This window comes from Spermophilus citellus, assembly GCF_964194105.1.
Source record: "Spermophilus citellus genome assembly, chromosome: 17".
NCBI lineage: Eukaryota > Metazoa > Chordata > Mammalia > Rodentia > Sciuridae > Spermophilus > Spermophilus citellus.
Window position 1 is genome coordinate 64575386 of NC_138199.1, and position 26372 is coordinate 64601757.

The window sequence follows — 26372 nt, forward strand, 5'->3', positions numbered from 1 at the left end:
TCTTCCATGGAAAATCCCTTGGGAGCAGGAAAGTTATTTTGGAACAAGATTTAAAAATCATAAAAGAGCAAATTTGGCTGTCCTCAAACCCCCTCCACTGACAGTGGGCAAAATGTCCTTCTTTTTAAAAAATTTTTCAGTACCAGGGATTGAACTCAGGGACACTCAACCACTGAGCCACATCCCCAGCCCTATCTTGTATTTTATTTAGAGACAGGGTCTCACTGAGTTGCTTAGTGCCTCACTTTTGATGAGGCTGGCTTTGAACTCATGATCCTCCTGCTTTAGCCTCCCAAACTGCTGGGATTACAGGTGTGTACCACTATGCCTGGCTTTTTTAAAAATATTATTTGTCAGTAGACCTTTATTTATTTATATGTGGTGCTGAGAATCGAACCCAGGGCCTCACACATGCTAGGCAAGGGCCCTAACACTGAGCTACAACCCCAGCATGAAAATGTCCTTCTTTAAGTCAAAGGAGGCCCAGGCTCTTAGTAATGCTGTAGTGGTCAGCGTTGCCCTCTGAGGTTGGCCATGCCACCCAAGGATGACCAAAGAAGACAGACTCTAGAAAATTGGCCAAGAAAGACAAAAAGATTCAGTGAACAAATTTGGGGAACAGGCTAAAAAGAAAGAATGTTCCAGAGGCAAAGTTTGGGACAAGTTTAATAGCTGAATCTTTGATGAGGCTACTTGTAACAAATGATAAGCTTATAACCCCAGCTATGGTCTGAGAAACTGAAGATCCAAGGTTCCCTTTAGTAAAGGATTTATCATACTGGTCTCAAGGCACAGAGCTCAAGCTATTTACACCATGAATACCAAGGGCAGAGATGTCCCAGAGGCTGGGGAAAAGGCATAAATGGGCCCAACTGACTTTACATTTGGAAAAACGAAACTTAACGTTAAGTTAAAGGAGGGGAAGGGATAATTCTGTCTTTTGTGTCTGCCTTAAAGCAGGTAGTTGGTACTAACAGTGTAAAACAAAATTATCCCTTAAATTCCAGGCGCTTAATTCAGCTGGTTAACGTTGCTATACTGCATGGCCGGTTTCAGGATGTCCTAAGGTCACATCTGGTTTCTTTTGGCTACATTAGCTCAATTCTTCCATGTTGGAAGCATACCAAAAGTGTGGAGGCATAGTACCATACTGTTTTCAACTTTCTCAGGAGTGAGGAAATAGTTAGATACTTAGATTTGCATGAGGTATTGTAGTTGCACACCATGGATGGGGGGAGTTTACGGGAGCGTGGAATGTCAAAGGGCCAATGCATTAAGTCAATCTGCAAACCCGAAAACAGGATTTGCTTGGATCACCACACTAAGGTGTGCACTCACATGCGCGCGTGCGCGCGCGCGCGCGCGCGCGCACACACACACACACACACACATCCCTACTTCAGCGCACACACGACTGTTGTTCCAAACCCATGAAAACTTTGACAAAGACATTTTCACATACAGATATTATATTTCAGGACAGGGCTTGGAGAAGGAACACACGATGTAGCCTGAACTTGAGGCTGAGGTGCAGTTGGAGGTCAAAGGCAAGAAATGTGATGAAAGAAACAAGGAAATGTTAGAAAAGAATGTGGCCATTCAGAAATCTAAGAGGCATGCTCAAATGAGAGAATTCCTTGATGAACACTGTTCTAGGAAGTTGGGGGTGCGTGTTACAAACATCCAAATATTTAACAACCCTGTGTGGCTCGGTCACAGGAATAAACACCCTGCTGAGGTGAATCCAGGATGGCAGGCGAGAGTCGGCCAGCAACCCTGTGTGGCAAGTTGGTGTGTTTTGAACAGAGTTAAAAGGCAGGGTGGGGGTGTAATGGAAGATGGAGCTACAAAGCAAGAACATTTTTGTTAGCTGGACTTGGGGAAATATTTCCATGGAGAAGGCTGACTGACCACACACTGTTATAGGAAGCCTCTGCCTGGACCCATGGGAGACAGACAGGCTGCTGCCATTTCGGCACTGAGTAGGGGAGCCTGTCGTGAGGGTGTGGTGCTGCCTGACGAGTGAGGAGCAATAAAGCAAAGCTGTTCCCACACCACCCGGCCCGGAGGACACTGCACAGTAGGAGCTACTTGAGAAGGAGAAGCTGCATTGGAGGGAGGATTTAGCTCACCTTAAAATCGACCCAGATTGCCATAGGATGCCCTCGGGGTGGTGTTTCCATGGCCCATTAGATGAGGGGGAATCAAGTGCTTGCTAGATGGATGGATGTGTGTGTGTGTGTGTGTGTGTGTGTGTGTGTGTCCCTGGGCCGCAGACCCACCGTGGGTACTAATTTTGGCTGGACAATGAGAGCAGACACCCAGGCTCCTCCCACCCAGGGTCCAAGGCTCCCTGGTACCTGAGCTCTAGGACTGGGTCTAAGCAGCAGCCACAGGCTTGTCCCCTCTTCCTCCATGTCTTCTTTCCCATCAACCTGCAAGTTAAGGGCCAACACTCCCTTGACGCCAGCTGAGAAACAGAGCGCGGAAGCTACACTTGGAAAGAAGATTGCTTTTTACTTTATTTACAACAGAATGTAAGAAAAAGTAAGTTATAAACAATAATAAATAACTGGGGAGGGGGATGACACCGTACAGCCATAAGACGACACAGGATGGCACATGTGAGTGTCAACTTCCAATTGCTTTGCTTGTCACCTGTAACGCTTGGTCCTTCGGCAGTGGCAGTGGTATTTTGACTAATGTAACCAATCAGGATCCCAGCTCAAAATGTAAGCGCTAAAAATTACACTTGAAGCTACACAAGTGGCACAGGGTAACATAAACTCAGAGAACCTCTTCCTAGAGATACAAAGAACTGAAGTGAGATGGCCAATCCAACAGACCTAATTTCAACTGAAACAGGCAGACACATCGAGAGGCTTATCCTAAAGCATTTGTTAACTTCACAACAACATTACAATTAATAATGGCATCTGAGAAACTCAACATACCACATTCTGTTACTGCACTAACTCCTACGAAGCTTAAACACATTTCAGATACAAACAGATTGTTTTGAAGGTAGAAGCCAGTATGCTTTGCCTTGGCATGACAACTCTGTGTGCTATTGTGTGCTACGTGAGTTTGAGCAAGAATGAACAGTTTAAAAGTTTACTGATGATCAGGTTGCAGTCATTGGACAGCAATCTTTTTTAAGAACTATGTCTCAGATGGCAGATTGTCACCTAGACTGTCAGATGATCAGAAAAGTACTAAAACCATTTAGACGATTCCTCTCTATTTGAATTATCAGATTACACATTTGATACAGAGTCAGTTACACTTTGGCTCTTCTCAAACATAAAATTCCTATTGACCTAAGCCACTCAGTGACCTATTATTTTGTTGTCTCTAAGCCAGGGGGAGAAACTAAAGAAAGAATTTATTTATTTATTTAAAAGTAGGTAGACATATGCCTTTATTTTTATTTATTTATTTTTATGTGGTGCTGAGGATAGAACCCAGTGCCTCATGTGTGCTAGGCGAGCGCTATACCACTGAGTCCCAGCCCCAGCTCCATATTTATTTGTTATTTTTTATGTAGTGCTGGGGATTGAACCTAGGGCCTTGCACACTCTAGGCAAGTACTCTACCACTGAGCAGCATCCCCAGCCCAGCAAGAAAGTAGAATTTAAAAATATTCATAAATAACAATCATCCTGAAACTTTCACTGAAAATGATTTATCAAGATTTGTCAGTATCTATTTTCTTAGTTCACTATTTTACTTTGAAATAAAATCACACAATTTACTTTTAGGAGTATTGTTGGGTTGTTTAAGTGTCTTCATTATACATCCACGACTGGCTGGTACTTACTTTCACAACCCAAAACATGGCTAATATATACCTCCAAACAAATCAAAACCATTCCCCCCACACATAGATGCAAAACCGTAACAGAAGCATTTATAAACGAGTTCACCAATGAACTCCTATGGTTTCAGGGATAATGGTGGCAAATAAAAGTGTCACAGCCTCCTTCATTCTTACCCTTTTCTTTGCTTTGTCTTTCTATATCTCAAAATGAAATGATCTTCAGAGGTGACTTCTGACAGAGTTTATGCACTAAAAATAAGAAGACCTCTCTCTCTCTCTCCCAGGAAAGCACAGCCAAGGCAAGAATGCTATGCTACAGTCAACAAAAACTACAGACATTTCACACTCAAAACCCATTCAAAGTAATGGACCTTACAGCCATTTTCATAGTCTCCACTAACATCAGAGATGAAGAGGGGTGAACATATGTGTTATCCTATGGATTATTTGTTTTCATTTGGCTACCAGAGATTTAAAATTGGTGGTATGGAACTCACTACCCTATATTTATATATATATACAGGTATAATACAATTTTGGTGAGTAAAGTTGAAGGTTTCCACATTGCAGACAGAGGCACTGAGTTAAGGATTCTATTTTTCCTCATACATGCTTAGCAAATTCAAGTTTCTGCTTTTTTTTCTTCTTCTTCTAAATTTCCATCATGCAGCCATTTAATTTCCATCCTTATAAGAATTATTAATGTTCTATGTACACATTCATCGCAGGCTTGTATCCCACAATAACAAATCCACATATGGAGAAGGTGAAATGACACTTGGAAACCAAGATGTGTAAAATATTGAAGTCATTTATGCCATGTTATGACTGGATTAAATATTCAAAGCAGCTAAAGGAATTTCTGCACACCCCCATTTTGTACTGCACACAAATCATATGTAGACAGAAAAACTGAATGTATGTTAAGAGCACACCCACTTTGTTACTTAAGAATCACACCATCATGGGCAGCTTCGCAATTGATGTCTGTGGTATTATACTGGCTATAAAAGAAAGAAAGCTCACAAAAGGAAATCAGAAATTAGCTTTCTAAAGCATATTGAATTATTGACTTTGACAGCAGAAGCTACTTTATAAAAAGGGAAAATAGCAATGGTATTAATGGAAAAACTAGGTGCCAGATGTGTTAACAACCTGCACAGAATAAATTTGTTCTATGTGAAAATAATGATCCCACCCCTACCTTGATTTCAGTTTGCAGACAGTAAGCAAATACATGCGCTATCTCCTTGTCTTCTGAAAGTAGAATTTTGCTTTCTAAAGCCAAACATTCTTATTAAGTACTACTGCATGGAGAGGGAGCCATTGAAAAGTCCAAGGGGTTTGATAAAAGATTAAGTTTTCCCACAAGCAAAATTCATGCTTCCATACCATGCAAAGAGGTTTTCTTACTATGATACTATCATTCTTAAGGAAAAGATGCACTGTTATCTAAGCTATTTGTGACTGGTTTCCTTTGAGTACTGGGTCTATTTTTCCTTTAAGCTAAATGTCAGACTATAGATAAAGAAACGATGGTGCTGGGCTCATGGGTCCAGCGCCTGCACCTTGGGGGCGGGTGTCAATCTGCAAAAGACAACATGGAGTGCTGAGCACTGGGGGCGGGGGTGGGGGAAGCAGGCACTGGCCACCACTGAGGCTGAGGGAAGGAGAATCTGCTCCTTGGTCTACACTGTTTCCTTTGGAATCTCTGTTTTGGGAAGGCCCCTTTCCTGAGGTTGGAGGTGACGGTCAGAAAGGCTAGCTAGGGCGTGGGCTCTGGAGTTGCCCAGTTACCTTGTTTTCTTCCTCTCGTGAAGGACAAATATCAATGCTGAGATTCTGCTTGCCCTTCCTTCTGTGTTTAAAGGCAGTGAGGTGCAACAGTGACAGATTTCTCTTTGGACAAAAAGAGAATTCTTTCTGCCACTTTGATGAATGATCTTGCCTCCTGTCAATCTTGTTCGAATCTTGCATTCACACCACTTGCAGAAATGAAAGCAAGACTCAAGGACATTTATTATCATTCCTTCTTCTTTTTTGGGGAGTGGGTACTTAGGGATTGAACTCAGGGGCACTCGACCACTGAGCCACATCCCAAGTCCTATTTTGTATTTTATTTAGAGACAGGGTCTCACTGAGTTGCTTAGCACCTCGCTTTTGCTGAGGCTGGCTTTGAACTTGCAATCCTCCTGCCTCAGCCTCCCAAGCTGCTGGGATTACAGGCATGTGCTACTGCGCCCAGCTATCATTCCTTCTTTTTACAAATAGGAGCCACCAGTTCTGTTCATGCTCTCCTCTCCCTTGGCAGTATTTACTTATTTCTGCAACATTCCTAATATCTGGATCTTTCTTTCTTTCTTTCTTTCTATAGTGCTGGGGATCAAACCCAGGGACCTCCACAAACTAGGCAAGTGCTCTACGACTGAGCTATACCCCCAGGCTCCAAAATTTGGATTTTAAGGAAGGAGCAAGAGAATGACAGTCTTTTCTAAGGTCTGGTGGTGGGCGATCCATTCCAGGGATGTCTGGATGACTAAGGAAAATCAGGAGAGGAATGGGAGACAGTTCCCTTTTTCATGGTCTGCATACCAGACCTCTAACAGTGTTAAAGCCCAGTTAGCTTATTCCACCCTTGGATATCTTCAAATGGGCAAATAGTCAATGAATTCTATTCAGTTAATTGCAAATTCTGAGAATCTTAACGGATGATGGTAGCTGACAAGTCAAGGTTTGTTGGTACCTGTACAGAAAAAAAGATGCTTGTTTCACCTGGGTCTCTTGGTTCCTAAACTAAACCATTCCAAAATAAATTGGTTATAGTCACATTTGTTCATGCAATTCTGAAAGATTTCGGAGGCCACAAGGGCACAAGGGGAAAATTATTAAAAGGCAGAAACAAGTGGAATCTTTATTATTAAATTCTGTGAAAGGTATAAATAAGTTATCATCAATTGCACTTGGAGCTTCTATACGTTCGTAATTAAAATTTTCAAAAATTTAAGAAGTTAACTAGGCCCCAAATCCTGAGTCAGATTAATCAAAATCTCAGTAACTACTGGTATTCAAGTATTGGTGGTCAGCAGTTCAAAATTTAACAATTAGGTTTGTGATGCCTGAGAGTATTTTTTGAGAATTTCAGGTCTGATGGGAGGAAATCGACTTTACTATTTTACCACACTTGGCAACAAAGTGGTATGAAGTTTTCGTATATTTACTCTTGAAGTCCATGCCAGCCTCACCAAATGCCCAATACCAAGGCTTCCTCCCTGACTTATAGCTGTGTCTACAGAAGATCCCTTCTGGTTTTTTGCAAGTCTTACATCTTAAATATACTATGACGCTGTGTGGCATACTTAGGATTCATATTATTTGTGAAATTACTTTACCCCATGCACACTCAGAGATCAAAGGAACATGTTTGAGTGACAAAGCAGTCTTTTCCTATATCAGAAGATTCTTAAAAAACAACAACAACAACAACAAAATGAAAATATAAAACCCATGAGATCTCCGGGTGAGGTCACTCTGACTTGGGCCGACGTGGCTTATCTGAGGAGTGCATGCCGGGTAAATTCAGAGTGGCTTTTTTCTCAGGGTCTGGAAGCGTGAGAGTTTCTGGAGCTGACTTTTTCCGGGGTCGATCTTTGGAAACTGACAGGAATTCTGGTGCATCTGTGGAGAGAGGGGTGGACGGGGCGCTGGACGGGGCGCTGCGCACGGAAGAAGGCAGCAGGGGAATGCTCGAGATAGAAATGGCAGGTGGGAAAACGCCAATTTTCTTGTTGGTGGCTTCCTGAGTGGCTCGTTCAAATTCGCGGACTTCATCCATTGTCATGTCTTCAAAGGGAAAAAGAAAGAAAACTGAGCTGTCACTTAGAAGAAATGCAGACAGATTCATCACTTCACCTGGCTTCAAAGGAGCTCTGGGAACCCCATCATTAAGGGGGCTCTTTCTGATCACAAACCCAAATTGTCATGGAAATACTAAATCCTCAGTTATCTTCCATTTTACTGAGACACACCCTGGAAACAATATTCCTTTGTGTATACCCATTTAAGATCTTCCAGAGCATTATTGAGCCAGTATTTTGAGTATTCTGGATAAATACTTAAAAGAAGAGTACATGACTAGACCCAGATAGAGAGAGAGAGAGAGAGAGAGAGAGAGTGTGTGTGTGTGTACAAATGTGTGTGAGTGCGTGTGTGCATGCATTGTGGGTATGGTGTCGGGTATATTGAGCTAGTATTAGACCTGGGGTCATCTCTTCTATAAAGAGAAAGTAATTAAAGCAATCAGTGGTCCTGAAATGATACATATTATTGTCATCTTCAGATCAAAAAAAAAAAAAGAAAAGAAAAGAAAAGAAAAGAAAAGAAAAAAAAACCCTGATATATCTCTTATAAGGTAAATTCAGGTAAATAGTCAGAATTTCTCAAAATGCTGTCTTCTTATTTAATAAATACACTCATTTCTTTTTCTTTTTTTTTTTTTTTTTGGGTATTCTGAAGAGGCACGGAGGTGCTGTTGTTCCTGGTTTCCTAATTATGTATCCGCTATGAGATTATTATGTTTTAATTCAGCTTAAAATACAAATAAGAAGACAACAATAATAAGTCTGAAAATTACCCCAAAGCCAAGAAAATAAAACCATTTCTCAAAGCAACTTGAAAGAAAAATAATAGAGAATGAAAAGGGAGGATCATTTAATGAGCAAGGATTGTTTTTAAGAGGAAAAATGCATTATCTGTAATTCAACAGATAAGTCAGCGATGCTTCATTTAACAGGCATTGTCAGGTGATGTAGATTTTCCAAATACCTAAAATACCCTTCTTAAGTGAGAAATTAAAAGCAGCATTTTAAAAGATGTAAACCTTTCCCTAATGAATTTAATGCATACACACTTACTACCTTGAAGACACGCTATATTGTGTCACTGTGCAACTATCCAGGGATGATTCTCTTCTCAGGGTCTGTTCTTTATAGCTTCCTATCACTTTTCTCATTTTCAGAAACTGTATTATTAATGTTATTATTATTTATTTATTGCAGGGCTGGGGATTGAACCCAGGGCCTGGTGCATGTCAAGCAAGCACCCTACCACTGAGCTACACCCCCAGTCCTGTCAGAGTTACTATTAACTACTGCCAGTCTGGTAACCTTTGACATTTTATTTACCAGGAATAGGGCAACAGGTAACTGGGCTTATTAGAATAGGCACCAAGTGAAGGCCTAAGGGCTTGTCTTTGAGTAAAATGTGAAATCTGCTGCCCATGGATTTTCATCTATTTTGACTTTCCAGAGACTCATTTTTCATTCTCTCTTGTCCTCTGTCATGAACTTAGTAATTGAAACTTCCTTAGATAATGCTGCATGACTAAACTGTTGTGAAACCACATAGCCATTCTAGAAATATTAAGTATGGAATGAACATTCATGTTACAGTATTAATCATTAGGTTTTATAACATCTGAGCAAACCAGAAACTTTCCATAAAATGAAATCCTTCTGAATAATTATTAAAATTTCCTGAAAGGGAAAAGTTTTTACAAAAATAAAAAATAACAACTGTGTTGACATAATATAAAATTTACAATATATCCTATTAATTTACCACTTTTTTTTCTTTCTTTTTTTTTTTTTTTTGGTGGTACTAGGGACTGAACCTAGGGGTGCTCTATGACTGAGCTACATCCTCAATCCTTTTTATTTTTTATTGAGACAGGGTCTTGCTAAATTACTGAGGCTGGCCTTTAACTTGTGATCCTCCCACCTTGGCCTCTGAAGTTCCTGGGATTGTAGGCATGCGCCACTGTACCTGGCAATTTATTCTTCTAAAAAATACTAAGGCAATTAGCTAAGAATGAGATTAAGGTTAAAAAGGAGTTATTTACTTTGAAGTAAAGTCAAGACTCTCAGAAAAATTTTACTGAATTGAACTATGGTGTGTTTTTGAGAGAATAAACAAATAGCATCTTTGAGAAATTAGACTTTCTAACCAGCATCTGTGCATGGTGCTCTACTTCATGCATCCATCAGGGGGCAGAAATCATCCAAAGCACAGAATTTTAATTTTCCATTCCCAGTCCCTTCCTTGAAGGCTTTGAAAGCCCTCAATTGAAAACAAGACTGTTATTTCCTTATGCTGTGTTCAGGGATGTTAATTTTGCATAATTTCAATCTAATCTATCCTTGCTCAGGTGGATTATTTAAATTTCATTTAGCACCCATGCAGGTTTTATTTGTGATGCATAGCAGCTTCTTGATTTTAACTGTTTTTTTTTTTTTTCATTGTGATAGTGTAGACAGACTGTGGAAAGATAAATGATCCTCAATTTCATGGAATTCCAAAGAATAAAGGAAACGTCACAAGCTTCCAAAATAATCACTTTGTGTAACTTATCAGTGGGTAGGGTATATCTTACACTGAAGTCACAACTGTGATTTGCAGCCAGAGAATGCATGGGACTTCTAGCTTATCAATTGTACATAGTGAAACTGACTTTATAATACTCAGAGTAAAACTAAAAGAAAACCAAGCAAAGAGCCTTAAGCTGCAAACTTCAAGAAATGAGAAGGTGAAAAGCACTGGCTTGGTGCCCTTGAGACATCCCCAGTGTCCCCTTTCCCTGTGGCTTGGTCCTATGTCTGGTCATATTTATAGTGATCAGCTTTCAGATCAGTTGAGGAGGAACTAGTATCTGACATTCCAAAAGGAAAAGGCAATTGAAAGTGACGAAAATTCAAGAATAGTTTCCTTAAAGACATTTCTAACTTTAGAACAGGGAGAGAGGAGTGGGAAGTCTTATCGGAATGTGTACATTTGTGGAAGGGAAACACTTCAAGTGAGTCTTGCCCCAACAGTTTCCTGCAAACCCAATCACTGCATGCAAAGCAGGGCAGGAAGAGTTAGGGCCCTTGCAGACTCAAGGGTAGTCACATGCAGCCAATGGCAGCCCGTAAGCTTTTCAGGCACATTCCAAAGTCATGCTCTAAAATCTTAACTAAAATTTCCAATGTGCAACCAGAAGGTCTTCACGATCTTAAAGCATCTATTTACAACAACAGCCACTTCTCAATTTTCTCTACCTACATTCTTGAAATTTTTTAAAATCTAATATGTATTATTCCAGGCCCTGGGCTGACAGACAACTCAAGCTGGACCCCAAAGAAAACCCAGGTCTTTGTATGGCTGAAGAGCCATAAAATGACTTGGTGATTACTTTTTTCTTTGTTGACTGTTTTTCCTTTCACTAGCAAAAAGGATGTAGAGACGACTGTATTTAAGATGCTGGTGAACACCACAAGCTCTTAATTTCCCATGTGCGACTAAATAACCTCAGGCTCTGAGGCTTTTGCTAAGACCCAGGCTGGATCGTCTGTGCAGCTCAGCACATTTCCCGTGATCAGCCCTTCACTACTCAGCCTGTCTGTGTGCAGACTGCAGTTCTGTCTTGAGATTACCCTAAGTAAAAAAGAACTGATTGGGTAAAATAGCTATAAAGAGCCTTAGGAAGCATTTCAAAGCACATGTAAAGAAACCTAAAATAGCAGATGAGCCAGAAGCCCTCCTCTGAATGAACAAGTAAGTGTTAACTATGTTTTGAAAAGTTACTGACATGTTGTTCTAGTTTACATACGACACCCATTTTTTACTCCTATGCTCTTTTTATGTTCAGTGCAGGCCATTTCACTAGTATCACAATATGTTTCCACTCTCCATGTTCTTGGTTTTATGACCAAAACAACCCCCAAATCAAGCAACTTTAAAGAATTGAAATGTCTGGAAGAGAGAGGCCACACTGCCTGCTCTAGACCCAGCTCAGCATCTTCACCAACAGCCTCTTGGGCAATGACATGATTTTGTGGACGGTTGGGAAAAGAGCATTTGCAGTATTTCAAAGATCAGTTTACGTGTTTGTTTCATACAGGGTGGGCAACATGTTTTAAAAATTCTACATACACTTGTTTGGGCATGGCTCTCTATGTCATCCACAGTGGAGGAATGCTGATTGCAAACTTTTATGTTGGTTTGTTCATGCATGTTTTTCTCGTATTCCCGAACATCATCCATTGTCATATCTGAAAGAGGTCAAGATGTTGGCAACTTCCGTTATTAAATGCAAACTTTCCATGGGGAGACTTTAGGGAAAGATGGTAGCTTAGCAGTAGCCAGAGAGGTTTTAAAAAGCAGGGAACTGATTAACTTTATGAGGAATAAATCATAAAGTTAGTTAAACCAGCCAAAGGGGGAATAAGGACAAGGAAGTTCAGTCAAAATAGACTTAGAACAGAGAAGAGTGGAAATTACTTAGGGGTGATTCTTGTGAAGTGAGCTTGGTGGTAGAAAGTATTAGCATGTGGCCAGTGATCTCCTAAAGCTTCGTTAGAAGATCCCTTTGGGGACAGAGGGTCAGGATTATTTGGTTTAATACTTACCTTCCAAATGCCTTTCCAAGTACATTGAGAGTCTTTCAATCAATGCATTCAACAACAGAAAGGACACTTTCACTGCTATCATAGGAGAGAGGACGTAGAAGGCAGAGCACTGACATTCAGGTACAGGAGAGGCTTGGTGCCATTCTCTCACGGATACATTTTTGCACAGATACATGGTATCAGAGAGTGCAGGTCTACACTGAGCTTTGAGACTAGCCTAACAGCTTGAAGATGGCTGGCACTACTTCCACCCACACTGATCTATAAATAAAATGGCACATGACATGATTTTTGGCCCCAGTCTGCAGTGTTTCAGGATAATGATCTCTTAATCCAGTAGTTCTCAACAGTGGACAATTTTGTGACATTTTTGGTTGTCATAACTGTGGAAGGGGTTCTACTGGCATCTATACAAGAGGGCAGAGGCCAGGGATGCTGGGAAACATTTCACAATGCACAGGACTTCCAGCCCCCAACAAAGAATAATCTGATCTAAAATATCCACAGTGCTGAAGTTGAGGAATCCTGTCTTAGTTCAACTGTTTAAAAAACTTAAAAGAAAGAACCTGTCCATCTTCAGTATGTGAAATGCATAAAATTGACAATTAGTCTCACTTTAAATACTCCCTTGGTTTTATTCCCCACCCCCACCCCTCTCCTTACATTTTATCAGCAGTTTCTCCAGATGGGCACTCTGCTATTGCTGCCTTGACATAATTTAATGCTGTGCCTCTTAACCAATGAAGGTAGCCCATCGATTGCTTCATCTACTACCCCAATCACTAACTGGCTTGGTGGGGGATTTACAATGGGTATTCACAGTTGAAATTTTTCCTTAAGTATTTTCTGTGTCATGTGGTTTAGTGTCTTTTTATATCAATCCAAGTGTCATGTGAGATTTCTCTTCATTTCCAAAGGGCAGACATGCAGAACTTATGATTTAATTCTATGTGGTCTAGGGCCAAGATGGAGCATGGCTCTAAATCCAGACCTGGGCTATTTTATTTAGCGGATAATCCCCCTCCTGTCCTGAAATCATTAATCAAAAATGCTGTCGTTAAGCAATATAAGTATCAAGAATGCTAAGCAGCAGTCTGGCCAGGCAAAGAGCATGCTTTTTTTTTTTTTTTTTTAGAAAACAGAGACATCTGAGAAGCAATGAGATGCTGCTTTATGATTAGAATAAACACACTTAGTTAACAACAACACATTCTTCAATACAATCATGTTAATTTCAATGGCTGATTTTCAAAATATCTTAAACACACCTGGAATAAATATTAAGCCACCTGAAAGTTTAAAATTTAAATAAGTTTCTCTATACAAATGTCATTACACTCCTAATTTGGAAAACAAAAGCAAGTAAGTTTTAGTTTTATTTGCTCTAGGGAATCCCAACAGAAATCATTATTTATCTCTAATTAGCTCAATGTTAGAAGAAGGGCCTAAATAGTGTGACTATGTGCTTTCAAAGATGTAGCAGTTTTACGAATGTGAAAAAGGATTTAACAACAAAGATGTTCATTACTGCCTTGGTCTTTTTCTCTCTCTCTCTCTTTTTTTTTTTTTTTGGTACTGAGGATTGAACTCAGGTACTGTATTACTGGGCTACACCCCTAGTCCTTTATATTTTTTTATTTTGAGAGTCTCACTAAGTTTCTTAGGGCCCTGGCTAAGTTGCTGAGGCTGGCCTTGAACTTCTCCTGTCTTGACTTCCTGAATTTCTGGTATGTGCCACCACACCCAGCTTGTAGAGATAATCTTGAGTTATTGTTAAATAAAAAACATGAGGCAAAACTGAACACGTTATAATTTTAGTATGAAAAGCGTCATCTACATTTTAAAACAATGAAAGCATACATTGCACAATGTTTACAGTGATTGAGTTGGAATTCCAGATAATCTTCATTGCCTTTCTTTTTTTTATCCATGTTTTCTAAATTTTCTGCATCAATTATGCATTAAATTATGCATTACATAAGAAAGAACAGAATATTATTTAAAAATCTATTCATTTGGAATCATTAGAAGATGAATACCATCAATTTGGAACTGGTAAGGAGAAAAAAATCCCTTGTTTTTTTTAAAAGATGAAAAGTTAAGGAACAAAATTTCAACATGTGGGGGTGGGGCTTGCCTAGTATGTTTGAGGCTATAGGTTTGATTCTGGCACTGCAAATCAAAGCAAACACCAAAAACCCAAATTTCAGAAAATTGCACCTAAAAGAAAAAAAAAAAAAGATCTTACCTACGTAAGAATGAACATTTACAATAGGGTATTTCTCTAAAGGATGATAATTTGGTCCCTGCTGATGCCAAAGGAAAATACCTTTGTCTAAGTCCTTAAATATCCCCACAGACGATGAATGTGTATGGAAATGATGTATGAATTTTCAATATTCCTTGGAAACTTATGGAAATTCTAATCAAGTGAAAATGTTACAGGTTATTTGGTAAAGTGCATTTTTTTTTGCTTTTATAACATATATTACCTTGAGATCTATATCTGAATCAATTCTTTAGAAAATTCAATTACATATGCCCAAAGACAGATTATACTTTCAGAGATGATTCATCTTCATTATTGATTGATTTTCAATGATCAGAACAGCTTCTCACGATTTAGTTCCAGCATTTGCATCAAACAAACTCTTAATGAAAGGAATCCCATGTCAATTATGTTGCAAATAAATTGGTAAATAACTACCCCTTAACTTAGATTTTGAAAGGTTATAATTTGCTTTTACTAAGTAAGGTTTCTTAAACCAAGGCTTCTGAAACAAGTAACACTGGAGCTAATTGTCTGATTTAAGAGCGTTGGAACCAGTACAATATTTCTTCTGATAAGGCAAATGAGTCTAGTATCTTTGGAGCTTTGCTGTCAGAGTTTCACTGACATGATCAGCACTAGGAAGTCTTCCAGAGGTGTAAATTCTCTCACTGTACCTCAAGGGGACAAAATTTCCTCCTTGTCCTTTGGAAAAGCCATTTCTTTCCTTATCGTCTCTTTTTTGTCCTATATTAGGTAAGGAGAGAGTGGCCGGAGTTGCATTTCCCAGGATGTGAAGGTCACACTGCATGGGGCCCCAGTGGAAACCTCTTCTCTGCCAGGTGCCCGGGTTGAGGTCCAGGCAAAAAGTGCTCTAGTCCTGGGGATTTGTGAATTGAGGAATCTTCTTAGGTTTCCTAAACTATCAAATAAAGGCTCGCATTAAGCAGCAAAATAGACTTCGACTATATGAGCCTTACATGCTTCTACCATTTTTTTAAAATAAAATGTTTTAAGTTATTATTTATTTATTTTGATCACTCAAGTAATACATGAATTTTGTACCCCCCAAAATTTCATAAAGTACTGTATTAAATAGAGAAAAGTATTTAATTCCTATTAATCTCTTCCAATCTTATTGCTTCTCCTAGAGACAACCACTTAAGAGACTGAGGCATGTGCTGGTAGATATTTATTCTATGAAGTCATAGGTATTTATCTCTCTCTCTCTCTCTCTCTCTCTCTCTCTCTCTCTCTCACACACACACACACACACACACAAACTCACACAAACTCACATTATTTACATTTACACATATGGAATCATACTGTAGTTACTATGTTTTTCTATTCCAGTAAGTAGTATTTTGATTTCTTCTTTCTACTAAGGGAAAATGTACATACTTCCATATCAGTAAAACAGAACTATTTATTTTTCTTTGTGCTGCTGAGAATCAAACCCAGGGCCCCGAACATACTAGGCAAATGCTCCACCAGTGATCCATGCCCTAGCCCTGACCTTATTCTTTTTAACAGTTTTGCACAATATTCATAGTATGGGTGCGGGTGCACCAGAATGCCTTTACCCATAGACCTGTTCATGGACATTTACATTGAGACTGACTAATTTTTAACTCTGATAAACATTATTATACATAACAGCTTTGTACATAAATTCAGGAGCATAGGTATATTTATCTTTCTCTCTCTTTCTCTCTCTCTTTTTTTTTTTTTTGGTTTTTGGGATTAAACCAAAATGCTCTACCACTGAAGTATACCTGCAGCTTGCACATGTATATTTCTTAAGAAAAAATTTATCTGGGGGGGCTGAGGTTGTGGCTGAGAGGTAGAGCGATAGCCTAGCACATGCGAGGCCCTGGGTTGGATCCTCATCACCACATAAAAATAAATAAATAACAAAAACAAAAGTACTGTGTACAACTAAAAGAAATAAATATTAAATAGAAAAAGAATAAATTTCTCGGTTGGGGATGTAGCTCAGTGGTAGAGTGTTTACCTAGCATGTGTGAGGCACTGGGTTTGATCCTCAACACCACATAAAAGTAAATAAATAAAATAAAGGTCTATCAACAACAATTAAACAATATTAATAAGTAAGTAAGTAAATAAATAAATAAAATTCTCAGGTCGGGTGCAGTGGCGCACTCCTGTAATCCTAGCAGCTCCATAGCTTGAGGCAGGAGGATCCTGAGTTCAAAGCCTGCCTCAGAAACTTAGCAAGGTCCTAAGCAACTTTGTGAGACCCTGTCTCTACTTAAAATACAAGAAAGTGCTGGGGATGTGGCTTAGTGTTTGAGTGCCCCTGGGGTTTAAAACCCGTACCCCCTCAAAAAAAATTTATCGAAGTGAATGATTACATCATAGGTTATTTATACTTACTATTTTATAGTATATTTTATACTTTATCATTTTATATCCCAACTGGATACTATCACTCTCTTAAACTTTTGCTACCAGATAGGCCAATGTAATAACTTCTTGTTGTTTTCTGACATTTCTTGTGATTGGTGGTGAGTTTATTGGCCACTTGCATTTCTTCTGTGATTTACCTATTCATATTTCTTACTGTTTTTCTATTGAGGCATTAGATTTTCAGTTTATAGAACTTCTTTGTATAATTTGGATATTAATCCTCTTTGGCTACATGTGTTGCAAACATTTTCTCCTATTCTTTTAAATTTGTTTATGGTGGCAACTTTTCTCAATTATTTTATTTATTTTTTTTCGAGGAGTTGGGGAGTGGACCAATGAACTCATGCTTGCTAAGCACATGTTCTACACTGAGCTACAACCTCGGCACAATCATTGTATTGAATTTTTTTTTCTATGTGGTATGGGGGATCAAACCCAGGAGCATTCTACTTCTGAGCTACATCACCAATCCTTTTAATTTTATTTTTGAGACAGGGTTTCGCTAAGTTGCTTAGGGCTTAGCTAAGTTATTGCGGCTGGCCTTGATCTCGAGATCCTCCTGCCTCAGCCTCCTGAGTGGCTGGGATTACATGTGTGTGCCACTGTGCCTGGTCCCTCTTTTTATTTTTAAAGAAGGCAGATTGATTTCATAGGAAGAGGAGGTGAGATGATATATTTGAAAGGCCGTTAGGATCTAAGTCTTTAAACATGGAGAGATATTACAGATGCCCTGAAACAAAGTGTCTGCAAGCACAAATTCTCCTCTACTGTACTGAACAGTTGCAGCAGCCAAAGTTGTAAAAAGGAAAGACTCATACTTGAATTCAATGACCTGTTCAATGGCACATTTTCCTTTGCTTTTTTCTATAAACATAATCTCTCTCTACTTCCTGGCTCCTCAGCTAAAATAGAGGTCATTTTTTCTTCATACTAGGTTAAAACTGAAATCTTGAACAAGTAGTTGTGTTGGGGAGGATCTAGCAATCATGAATTAGACTGGATACTCCTTTAGCTCCAGTAAAATGGTGGCCATGCTCTGGGAAGTGCCACTGTTTAACCCTTTAAAATGATCATGGAATCAATACACGCTTGTTACAAAAAGTTCAGGGTGCCTCCACTTGTTGGTACTGAAAGGCTTGGTGCACACCCTTTCCATGTGATTCAGACCATGGAGATCTAGAACTATCAAGTTGTGATTTTTTTCTGTAATTAGGGGTGGAGAAGAGGGTTCAGCGATTCCTTTGAAAATCTACTGGAAAGCTATGAGCTGTCTCATTAGCAAAATGAGCCTGAGCACACACACCTAAAACGTTGCACAAGAGCCATGGTGCTCAGGTTTGTATTTCAGGGGACTTGGGGCCATTGGAAAATGCTGGCTTAGTGAATTCAACCAGCTGAGCTAGCCTCTAGCAGGCTTGTCTCTGCTTTGAGCCTGCTTCACCATGATTAGGCCTGCTCCAGGGGCTCCAGGCCGATTGCTAAGTCACTTTCATGAGGACTGTTTCATCTACATCAGCCCCAACTTCTCCTCGTATATCCCTCATACTTTTTGGGAAGGGTTTGGTTTTCAAAGACATTCACTAGGTTTCACTCAGTCACAGGCTCCCTCTGGCAATCTTTAGTGTTCCTCTCTCAAAATACTGTCAGATTCGTGAAGCAAAAACATGCTCTTGTGAACCTGGGCTGGCTATTTTATCCACCTCTCCTCTCACCCCATCTCCTGAAATGCGTTGATGTTGCCTCTCTGATTAGTGTTCTAGTCATGCAGAGAGACCCAAGGCTCATGGGTAAAGACCAATCAGCGCTTCGAAAGACAAACTCAACTCCTCCAAATGGAAAGGGATACACTTCACAATGAACACAGGGAAATAGTTTCGTGACAGCCAAATGCTGGAATGCAGAAAAGATGTACAATTAATCCTTGGGTGAGAAAAGATCACCATCTTCTACAATGTCTCTTTTCTTGGTTCTTAATTAAGCACTGGAGGTGGTGAGTCTAATTAGAGAGAAAGACAGCCAGGGCTTCTGCTGCGTAAGGGTGGACGGTGTGTGCACTGCACCGGCACACAGCAGCAGAGGGGAGGCGGCTGATATCCAGCCTCAAACCCATGGCACCTGCTGGCTCTGCCCAGAAGAAGCATCTTTTTCTAATTTATCTGTTTAAAAGGGGTGCTTTTTTTCTAATTCTCACAAAACATCAGAGTCCCGCAGTTGGCCCTGAAGACACCTACAATTCTCCAGTTTAACCTATTTGGAACTGAACTAACTAAACTGTTGTTTTCAATCCAATCTGGCATACAGCCCATGCTATAAACCAATAGTTTGGAAGGCTTGTTAAAACACAGATTGCTGAGTTACACCCCACCAAAGATTCTGAATTGGCAGGTTTAGCCTGGTGGGCAGGGGGCAGAGTGTCTAAGAATATGTGTTTCTAATAAATATCCAGAGGATGCTGATATTGAAGGCTCAGGGACCTAACTTTGAGTATCAGTGCTATGAATTACAGCTATAGGCAAGGGATTCATTACCTTAGGCCTTTTCCATGTTTACTAATGACCAGACCAGAGAAAGAAAAAGCAACTTCAGGTACCCCGAACTGCAGGGTTATCCTGCATGCGCTTGGCCTTGGTAACAAAGACACACACATTTACCTAAAAAGCCCAGAGTCTTCAGCATTTCTCTGAATAAGTGGCTGAGAAGATTCTGTGGGCACGGGCTGTTTCCATTCATTTGATTTCCCAAGTGTCTACATCAGGTAATGAAGGAGCCACTGTACTCTCGGCTGGCAGCTCAGTTGGCTGCTGGTGCCTGCGGGTAGTTAGTGTGAAATTGATGGTGTGGCTCTCAGACCCCTTACTGAGTGAAAAGGCTACTTGTTATGGTTGGGGCCAGGGATGTGGATATAGAGGGTGGAGACCCACGCTGGGGAGAACAAGGTGCTTTGATCCTCTATATCCACTAAAGTCTGTACTCTTTTATTTATTTATTTTTTATTTTTAGTTGCAGTTGGACATAATAACTTTATTTTGTTTATCTATCTATTTATTTGTTTTTTATGTGGTGCTGAGGATCGAACCCAGTGCCTCACACATGCAAGGTAAGCGCTCCACCACTGAGCCACAACGCCAGCCTTGTACTCTTTTTTAAATATATATTTTTTAGTTGTTGATGGACCTTTATTTTATTTATTTGTATGGGGTGCTGATGATCAAACCCAGTGCCTCACGTATGCTAGGCAAGCGCATTGCCACTGAGCCACAACCCCAGCCCTGTACTCCTTTTATTTTATTTTTTTTTCACTCAGGTACAGAAAGGACTTTTTGAGTAATAAGACTCCTTGAGCTGTTAACCTCCCTCACCTAACCCACCCTAAGCAGGTAGGCAGGTGTTCTGTTCCTGAAGGTCTCCAGGCTGGAGAGCTCCCATTTCACTTGGTTTGGTGTTCTAGCTTTGGGCTTCTATAAAAATCTGAGAATTTTCTCTTTTCCTTTTACTCTCCATCCTGCTCAATTTTGCAGTGCTGGAGATTTAAATTAGGTCCTTGCACATGCTAGGCAAGCCCCTCTCTCTTTCAACTAAATGCCTTTAAGTTGCCATAGGTGCAGCTGAGATAGGAAAGAATCAGCCCTATTCTCTGTACTTAGCCATTCACTTACTGGATAGCCACTCATGATTTTTTTTTTCTTTTTAGTTGTAGATGGACACAATACCTTTACTTTATCTTTATTTATTTATTTATTTAACTTTATTTCATTTATTTATTTTTATGTGGTGCTGGGGATTGAACCCAGTGCCTCACACATGCTAGCCAAGTGCTCTACCACTGAGCCACAACCTGGCCCCACTCATGACTTAAAAGAAAAAAAAAATTTAAATTGTAGATGGATGTAATACCTTTGTTTTATTTATTTATTTTTATGTGGTGCTGATGATGGAATCCAGGGCCCACATGTAAGGCAAGTGCTGTATCACTGAGCCACAATCCCAGCCCTCACCCATGATTTTTTCCCTGCTAATATCCTGTATTTAATCAAACCCTCTTTCCTTTTTAACAGCTTTGCAGTGTTTAGCCCCCCTTTTTCTGGGCAGCGGTGAGGACTGAACCCAAGGCTTTGAGCATACTAGATAAGCGCTCTACCCCAGAGCCCTGTTTTGTCCTCTTGATCAGAGGCCGGCTACTCTTTTTGATGTTGCCTTTTCTGGAAAGTCCTCAATGGCATTCTGGGGCTAGAGAGAAACCGGTCCAAGTGCCCTGTCTCTTGGTCTTTAAAGTGGCAGATTTTGGGCCTTCAGGTCCTGTCCTCTTGCCAATTGGTTCAAGCCTATTATTCTTGGAATATCCTTTGGATATTCCCTTGGAGCTGGTAATAAGGAAACCAGGAGCTCTGAGAAGTACAAGTCAGGAGAGGCCAGAAGCTCCTAACTTTTGTTGATGTCTGGGTTCCATCTGAGAAAAGCTTCCCAGGAAAAAGAACACCCAGAAAGATTTGTTTAACCATCAGAGGAGACTCTGTCTACCTGCCTCAAAAAAGACAACACCAACAGACAGGTCTATGGAAGACTTATGACAACTTGCTGCCTAAAGTAGCATCCTGGAGATGTGTGGGGAGAGAGTAACTGGTGCTCTGGGTTTGAACAAACCCAGGCAGACGCATTTACTTTTCAATTGGTCAAGATCTGGGAAGATTAAAACAAAACAAAGCAAAAGACCTCAGCCGACAGAACCATGCCTTTTCAAATGTGGCTCAGAAACAGCTAGCAACATTAATAACCATCACTGTCTGCCCATTCTGTCCTGCATATCCTCTTACTTTAAATTGTGTGCCTTCTGCTAAGAAAAGGGAGGGAATTGGCGGAACAATGATGGAAAAGGACCAAAACGCAATCTAGGTTACACTCAGAACAAATGTAATGTGACTTAGGAAAAGGCCAAAGAGGAGGGCATTTCATTAGACAATCGATCTAACCTAAGTCACCCATTGGGCGTATGCATTTCTATTTATAGCCAGGGACAGAAGCCATCTGATGACTGATTCTGGGAATGCAGAGGATTTGTGTGGACAAAAGGAGAGTGCTGAGGATTTGGGGAGGGTGGTCCATCCGTCTTGGGATGAAGCAAACCTTGTTTTGGTTTACTGGCAATGTGCAGAACCTGTTCAACCTTCCCATATCATGAAAAAAGGTCAGAACAATAGTTTTAATTAGGATTAACGGGTACCTATGTCTTTGTCTGTCCTTGAATTCTCACAGAACCTGTATGTATCTGATGAGGGATTGTTTCAAGTGTTCTCTGAATCAAAGGACTGCTTTTACTTGACATGATGCTTCAGAAAGCTTTGATCTTGAAGTCTGGGATAAATTAGGATGGGTTTGAAATCCATCCAGCAGAGAATGGTAGAGCCCTGCATATCAACTATGTAAGCATCAAATATACCACGGTCCTACTTAGTCAATATCTTTGTGGTTATTTTAGACCAAGCTTCTATAATTACATCTTTATTATGCTTGGTGGATGGTGTTTCAATACAGGAAGCTGGAGCCTGCCTTTGTTGTCCTTTTAGGTAAGAGTTGAAGCCAGGGGGATTGAAAGCCCAAGCTGAATGTCATGAAATTGTTCTACAAGTTATTTCGGGGAAACTGACTTACCATACCACTCATCAACCCATGCAAAAGCCTGTCTATGTCCAATCAGCAGGATGTCTCGAACCACCTAGAAAGGAAAAGAAGGAGGTTGAAATAATACCAGGTTGGATCGGGACTCTCTGGAAAATAGTCGTTTTCAATTCTGGGAGTCTTGGCAATATGGATTCTTCAATCCCTTTGTCCACAGTTGATGACAACTGCGGGCTGACATGCAGGTATCATGCCCGCTTGTCCCTGGCCCTTTCTAGGGCATGCACACACTTGCTGTAAATTAATCACTTCAGGGCATTTGAGAGTCGAGCCAGGGGTTTGTACAAACTAACAACTACAAGACGGTCACAAAGCAGTGACTCGAATGCATCTCTGGGAGCCCCGGCCTAAGGTTTTCTTTTTCGTTTATCTCTATCCGGAACAGTGTCTACTTTCCTACTTTTGTCTGTCTCTCTGGTGCCAGGAAGATAAAGCTGGAAATCAAGAGCCCTTTTTTAGGTAGCAAGTGACCTGCCAGCAAGGTTAAGACCTTCCCACTTGTCTGATATAATATGTTAAATAATGAGTTAATTTTTAAAAGTAAATCAAAGTGTAGCACACAAGTAAGTAAATATCCTTCTAGGCTTGAGTTTCATGTAGTAGAAGGGGGGAAAAACAGTTCAGTCAACTATTTTGAGAGAGATGAAATAAGAGACCTGAATTGGAATAGAAGATAATAGGAATGGTAAGCTCCATTGGAGACAAAGGAATGAACTTGATTCTTACAGGGACGCATGCTGGCAATAGAAGACTGAGGAAAGTATAATATACCATTTGCGTATGTGTCCAAGACTGTTGCTGTTCACATGCTTTTATTTCATGATACTCTTTTGCAACCTGTATAAATAAGTTTTTTTTTTTTTTTTTTTTACATTTCTTGGATACCCACAGTCTCCTCCCAACATTCCTGTCTTCCTGTCAAACAAATCCAGTGACTGTCAAAAACCTCTCATGGAAGGTTCATGCATGTTTTAATAAATGAAGGATTTTAATTTGGTGAATTTGCAGAAACAAGGGAAGCATTTATAACAAAGTGTTTATTCCCCCAGGCCTCTAGAGATCTAGTGGGGCTTTTATGACTTGGAAATAGAAAACACATAAGGACCATAAGAAACAACACCCAGCCATGCACACACTGAGTGCTGAGTGTGTAAAATTCATGGAAATCAAAAGAACAGCATGGAGGCACTAGTAAATATACCCTATTACATTTAGCACAACACAGCTGTTGGATGGAAATGAGAATTCAATAATGTGCTAATGGCTTGCTTTTGAACATCCCCCCACCCTTAACTGTGAATAGAGTCTGGGGGGAAAAAAAAGCAAAAACAAAGGTGTTCAGAGAAAAGCATCCTGATGCTTAAGTCCATGCAAATGCTACCTCAGATACTCATTAGCAACTCATGTGCCAGAGCAGGTGTGTTTTGGACGCATCCTGGACACTGCATTTTCTTTGGAAATGGACAGTGGAATGCCTGTAAATAAAGCAGTGTCCTTATAGGTTTTTAATTTTTAAATTTATTTATTTATTTGTTTGCTTTTATGGGTGTTGGGGATGGAACCCAGGGCCTCACACATGTGAAGGGAGCGCTCTACTACCAAGTTGCATCCCCAGCTCCTTTTATAGGATTTTTAAAAATCACAGATTCTCAAAACTGACCAGTCATCTGTGAGAAAAGAAATGCATGTGCCCTGGTAGGATCTAAACATTCATGGTGAAAGGAAATAAAATGCATCATGATAACAGTCCCCTCGTAAGAGGAGATCATTTTGGGTTAAAAAACTACCAGAGGCCAGGCACAGTGGCACATGCCTGTAATGCCCGTGACTTGGGAGGCTGAGGAAGGAGGATCACAAGTTCAATGCTAGCCTCAGCAACTTAATGAGGCCCTAAGCAATTTAGCAATGCCCTGTTTCAACATAAAAAAACACAAAGAGCTAGGGATGTAGTTCAGTGGTAGAGTGTCCCTGGGTTCAATCCCCAGTACTATAAAACCAAAACCAAACTTTCTCTTGTCAATTGGCTCCCCACTCAGTAGAAAAATCCATCTAAGAAACAAGCTCAGTACATTTAGGGAAAAATTCCAGTGCCCCCAACAGAATTCTGTAAAGCTGTTTTTATCAGTTTTTAACTGGAAAAATAAATAGCCAGCCTATCTGAAATACAGAGACAACTTGGGGAGTATTTATTTTTATGAAAATGGGAGAAGTTACAAAGGGCCATGTTCAACACTGCATTTCCTATGAGTTTTTCCCAGGCAGAAAAACCTCACGTTAGAAACCAGGAGAAAACTGAAATCATCACCAAGTAGGTTTCTGCTACAAAATTAATATGTTAAGCCAAGGTGAGTATACAATTGAAATCTGTGTTTTGAGGCTGTTAATAATACTTCAGTAACAGAATTCTTCAGTACGCGGCAGTGCTGAGGTATGCCCTCCAATGGGAGCACTGGGGTGGCTCATCTGGTCTCTTGAGGCATTGTCTGCCTCAGGCACCTACATTTGCAAGATCTTCTGAGTGGAATTATCCTCAGGACCGGTGGACACAGAAAAGCCCCGGGGCCCCTTCCCAAGTAGATTAGCCCAATGCCAAAGTGACAAGTACATTTTGAAAGCTCCATTTCAAACTCATCCAATGGACATGGAGGCCGCAAAATGAGAGCCAAAGCATAAAGCAGCTACTTCTAGCAGTGGGCAAAAATCAAACCATATATAAAACGCCGGGCAGGTGCCTGCCCTGGCTGGCACTCGGCAGTGGTTGTACAGTGCACACTCTGACCTGAGGGTCAGGGCCGCAGCAACCCCGCCCACAGCCTAGGGACTGCTGCTGCATCACTTACCTTGTGCACAAATTGTTCTACTCTGGTCTGAAGCCCCCAGACCTCGAACTTCACGGTCACCAGCTTGTAGGAGCACATGATGGGCTGATGACTATCTCTCCAGCCTTCCCTTAACTGTCCCCGTCCTGTCTTTTCTGACTTGAAGTGTTTAGGATCCTAGGGGGAAAAAAATGTCATAGAAATTGATATATTAAAAATTTAACCATCTATAGGAAATGTCCAGAACAGGCAAATCCATAGAGACGGAAAGTAGATTAGTGGTTGCCAGGGACTTGGGAGAGGAAGGGATGTGGGGTGACTACTAATGGAACTGGCATTTCTTGGGGGGAAGATGAAAATGTGCTGAACTAGATGATGGTGGTGGTTGTACACCTGTGTGGACACACTAAACAGCAATGAACAGTGCAGTTACTTAAAAAGTGTGAGGGCTGGGGTGTAGCTCAGTGGTGGAGCAGGTATGAGGCCCTGGGTTCCATCCCCAGCACTGAATTAAAAAAAAAAAAAAGAAAAGAAGGGAGGAAGAAAAGAAGAAAGATGGATTATGATTTCTCTATTAAAAAAAGGGAGGGATTACAAGGTAATTAATTGGAAAAAATGTCAAAAAAAAAAGTGATTGAAAGTTAGATTTGTGAGCCTGAGGAAGAAGAACTACAAGTTCTAGGCCAGCCTGGCAACTTCATGAGACCCTGTCTCAAAATAAAAAATGGCTGAGGATATGGCTCAGTGGTAAGGCACCCCAGGGTTAAAGCTCCAGTAAAAGGGGAAAAATAAAGTTAGGTTTGAGGCATTGTATTATGTATTTTTCTTGATTTTAATGTCAATAAACTTTACAAGCTGAGTGTGGTGGCACCTGCCTGTAATCCCAGGGGCTCAGGAGGCTAAGGCAGGAGGATCCC

At 40.4% G+C, this 26372-nt stretch overlaps 1 protein-coding gene across 1 annotated transcript in view; it reads right to left on the reverse strand.

Moving 5' to 3' along the window:
* Nucleotides 1-2497: 2497 nt before the first annotated feature.
* PITPNC1 (phosphatidylinositol transfer protein cytoplasmic 1) overlaps nt 2498-26372 on the reverse strand; it is a 252415-nt gene continuing 228540 nt past the window's right edge. The window contains exons 7-9 of the mRNA XM_081270313.1: nt 25477-25632; nt 22610-22673; nt 2498-7660 (exon numbers count right to left, since the gene is read on the reverse strand). Coding sequence (XP_081126439.1) covers nt 7344-7660; nt 22610-22673; nt 25477-25632 — 537 coding nt within the window. The 3' untranslated portion in view covers nt 2498-7343. The remainder of the gene's footprint in view (nt 7661-22609; nt 22674-25476; nt 25633-26372) is intronic.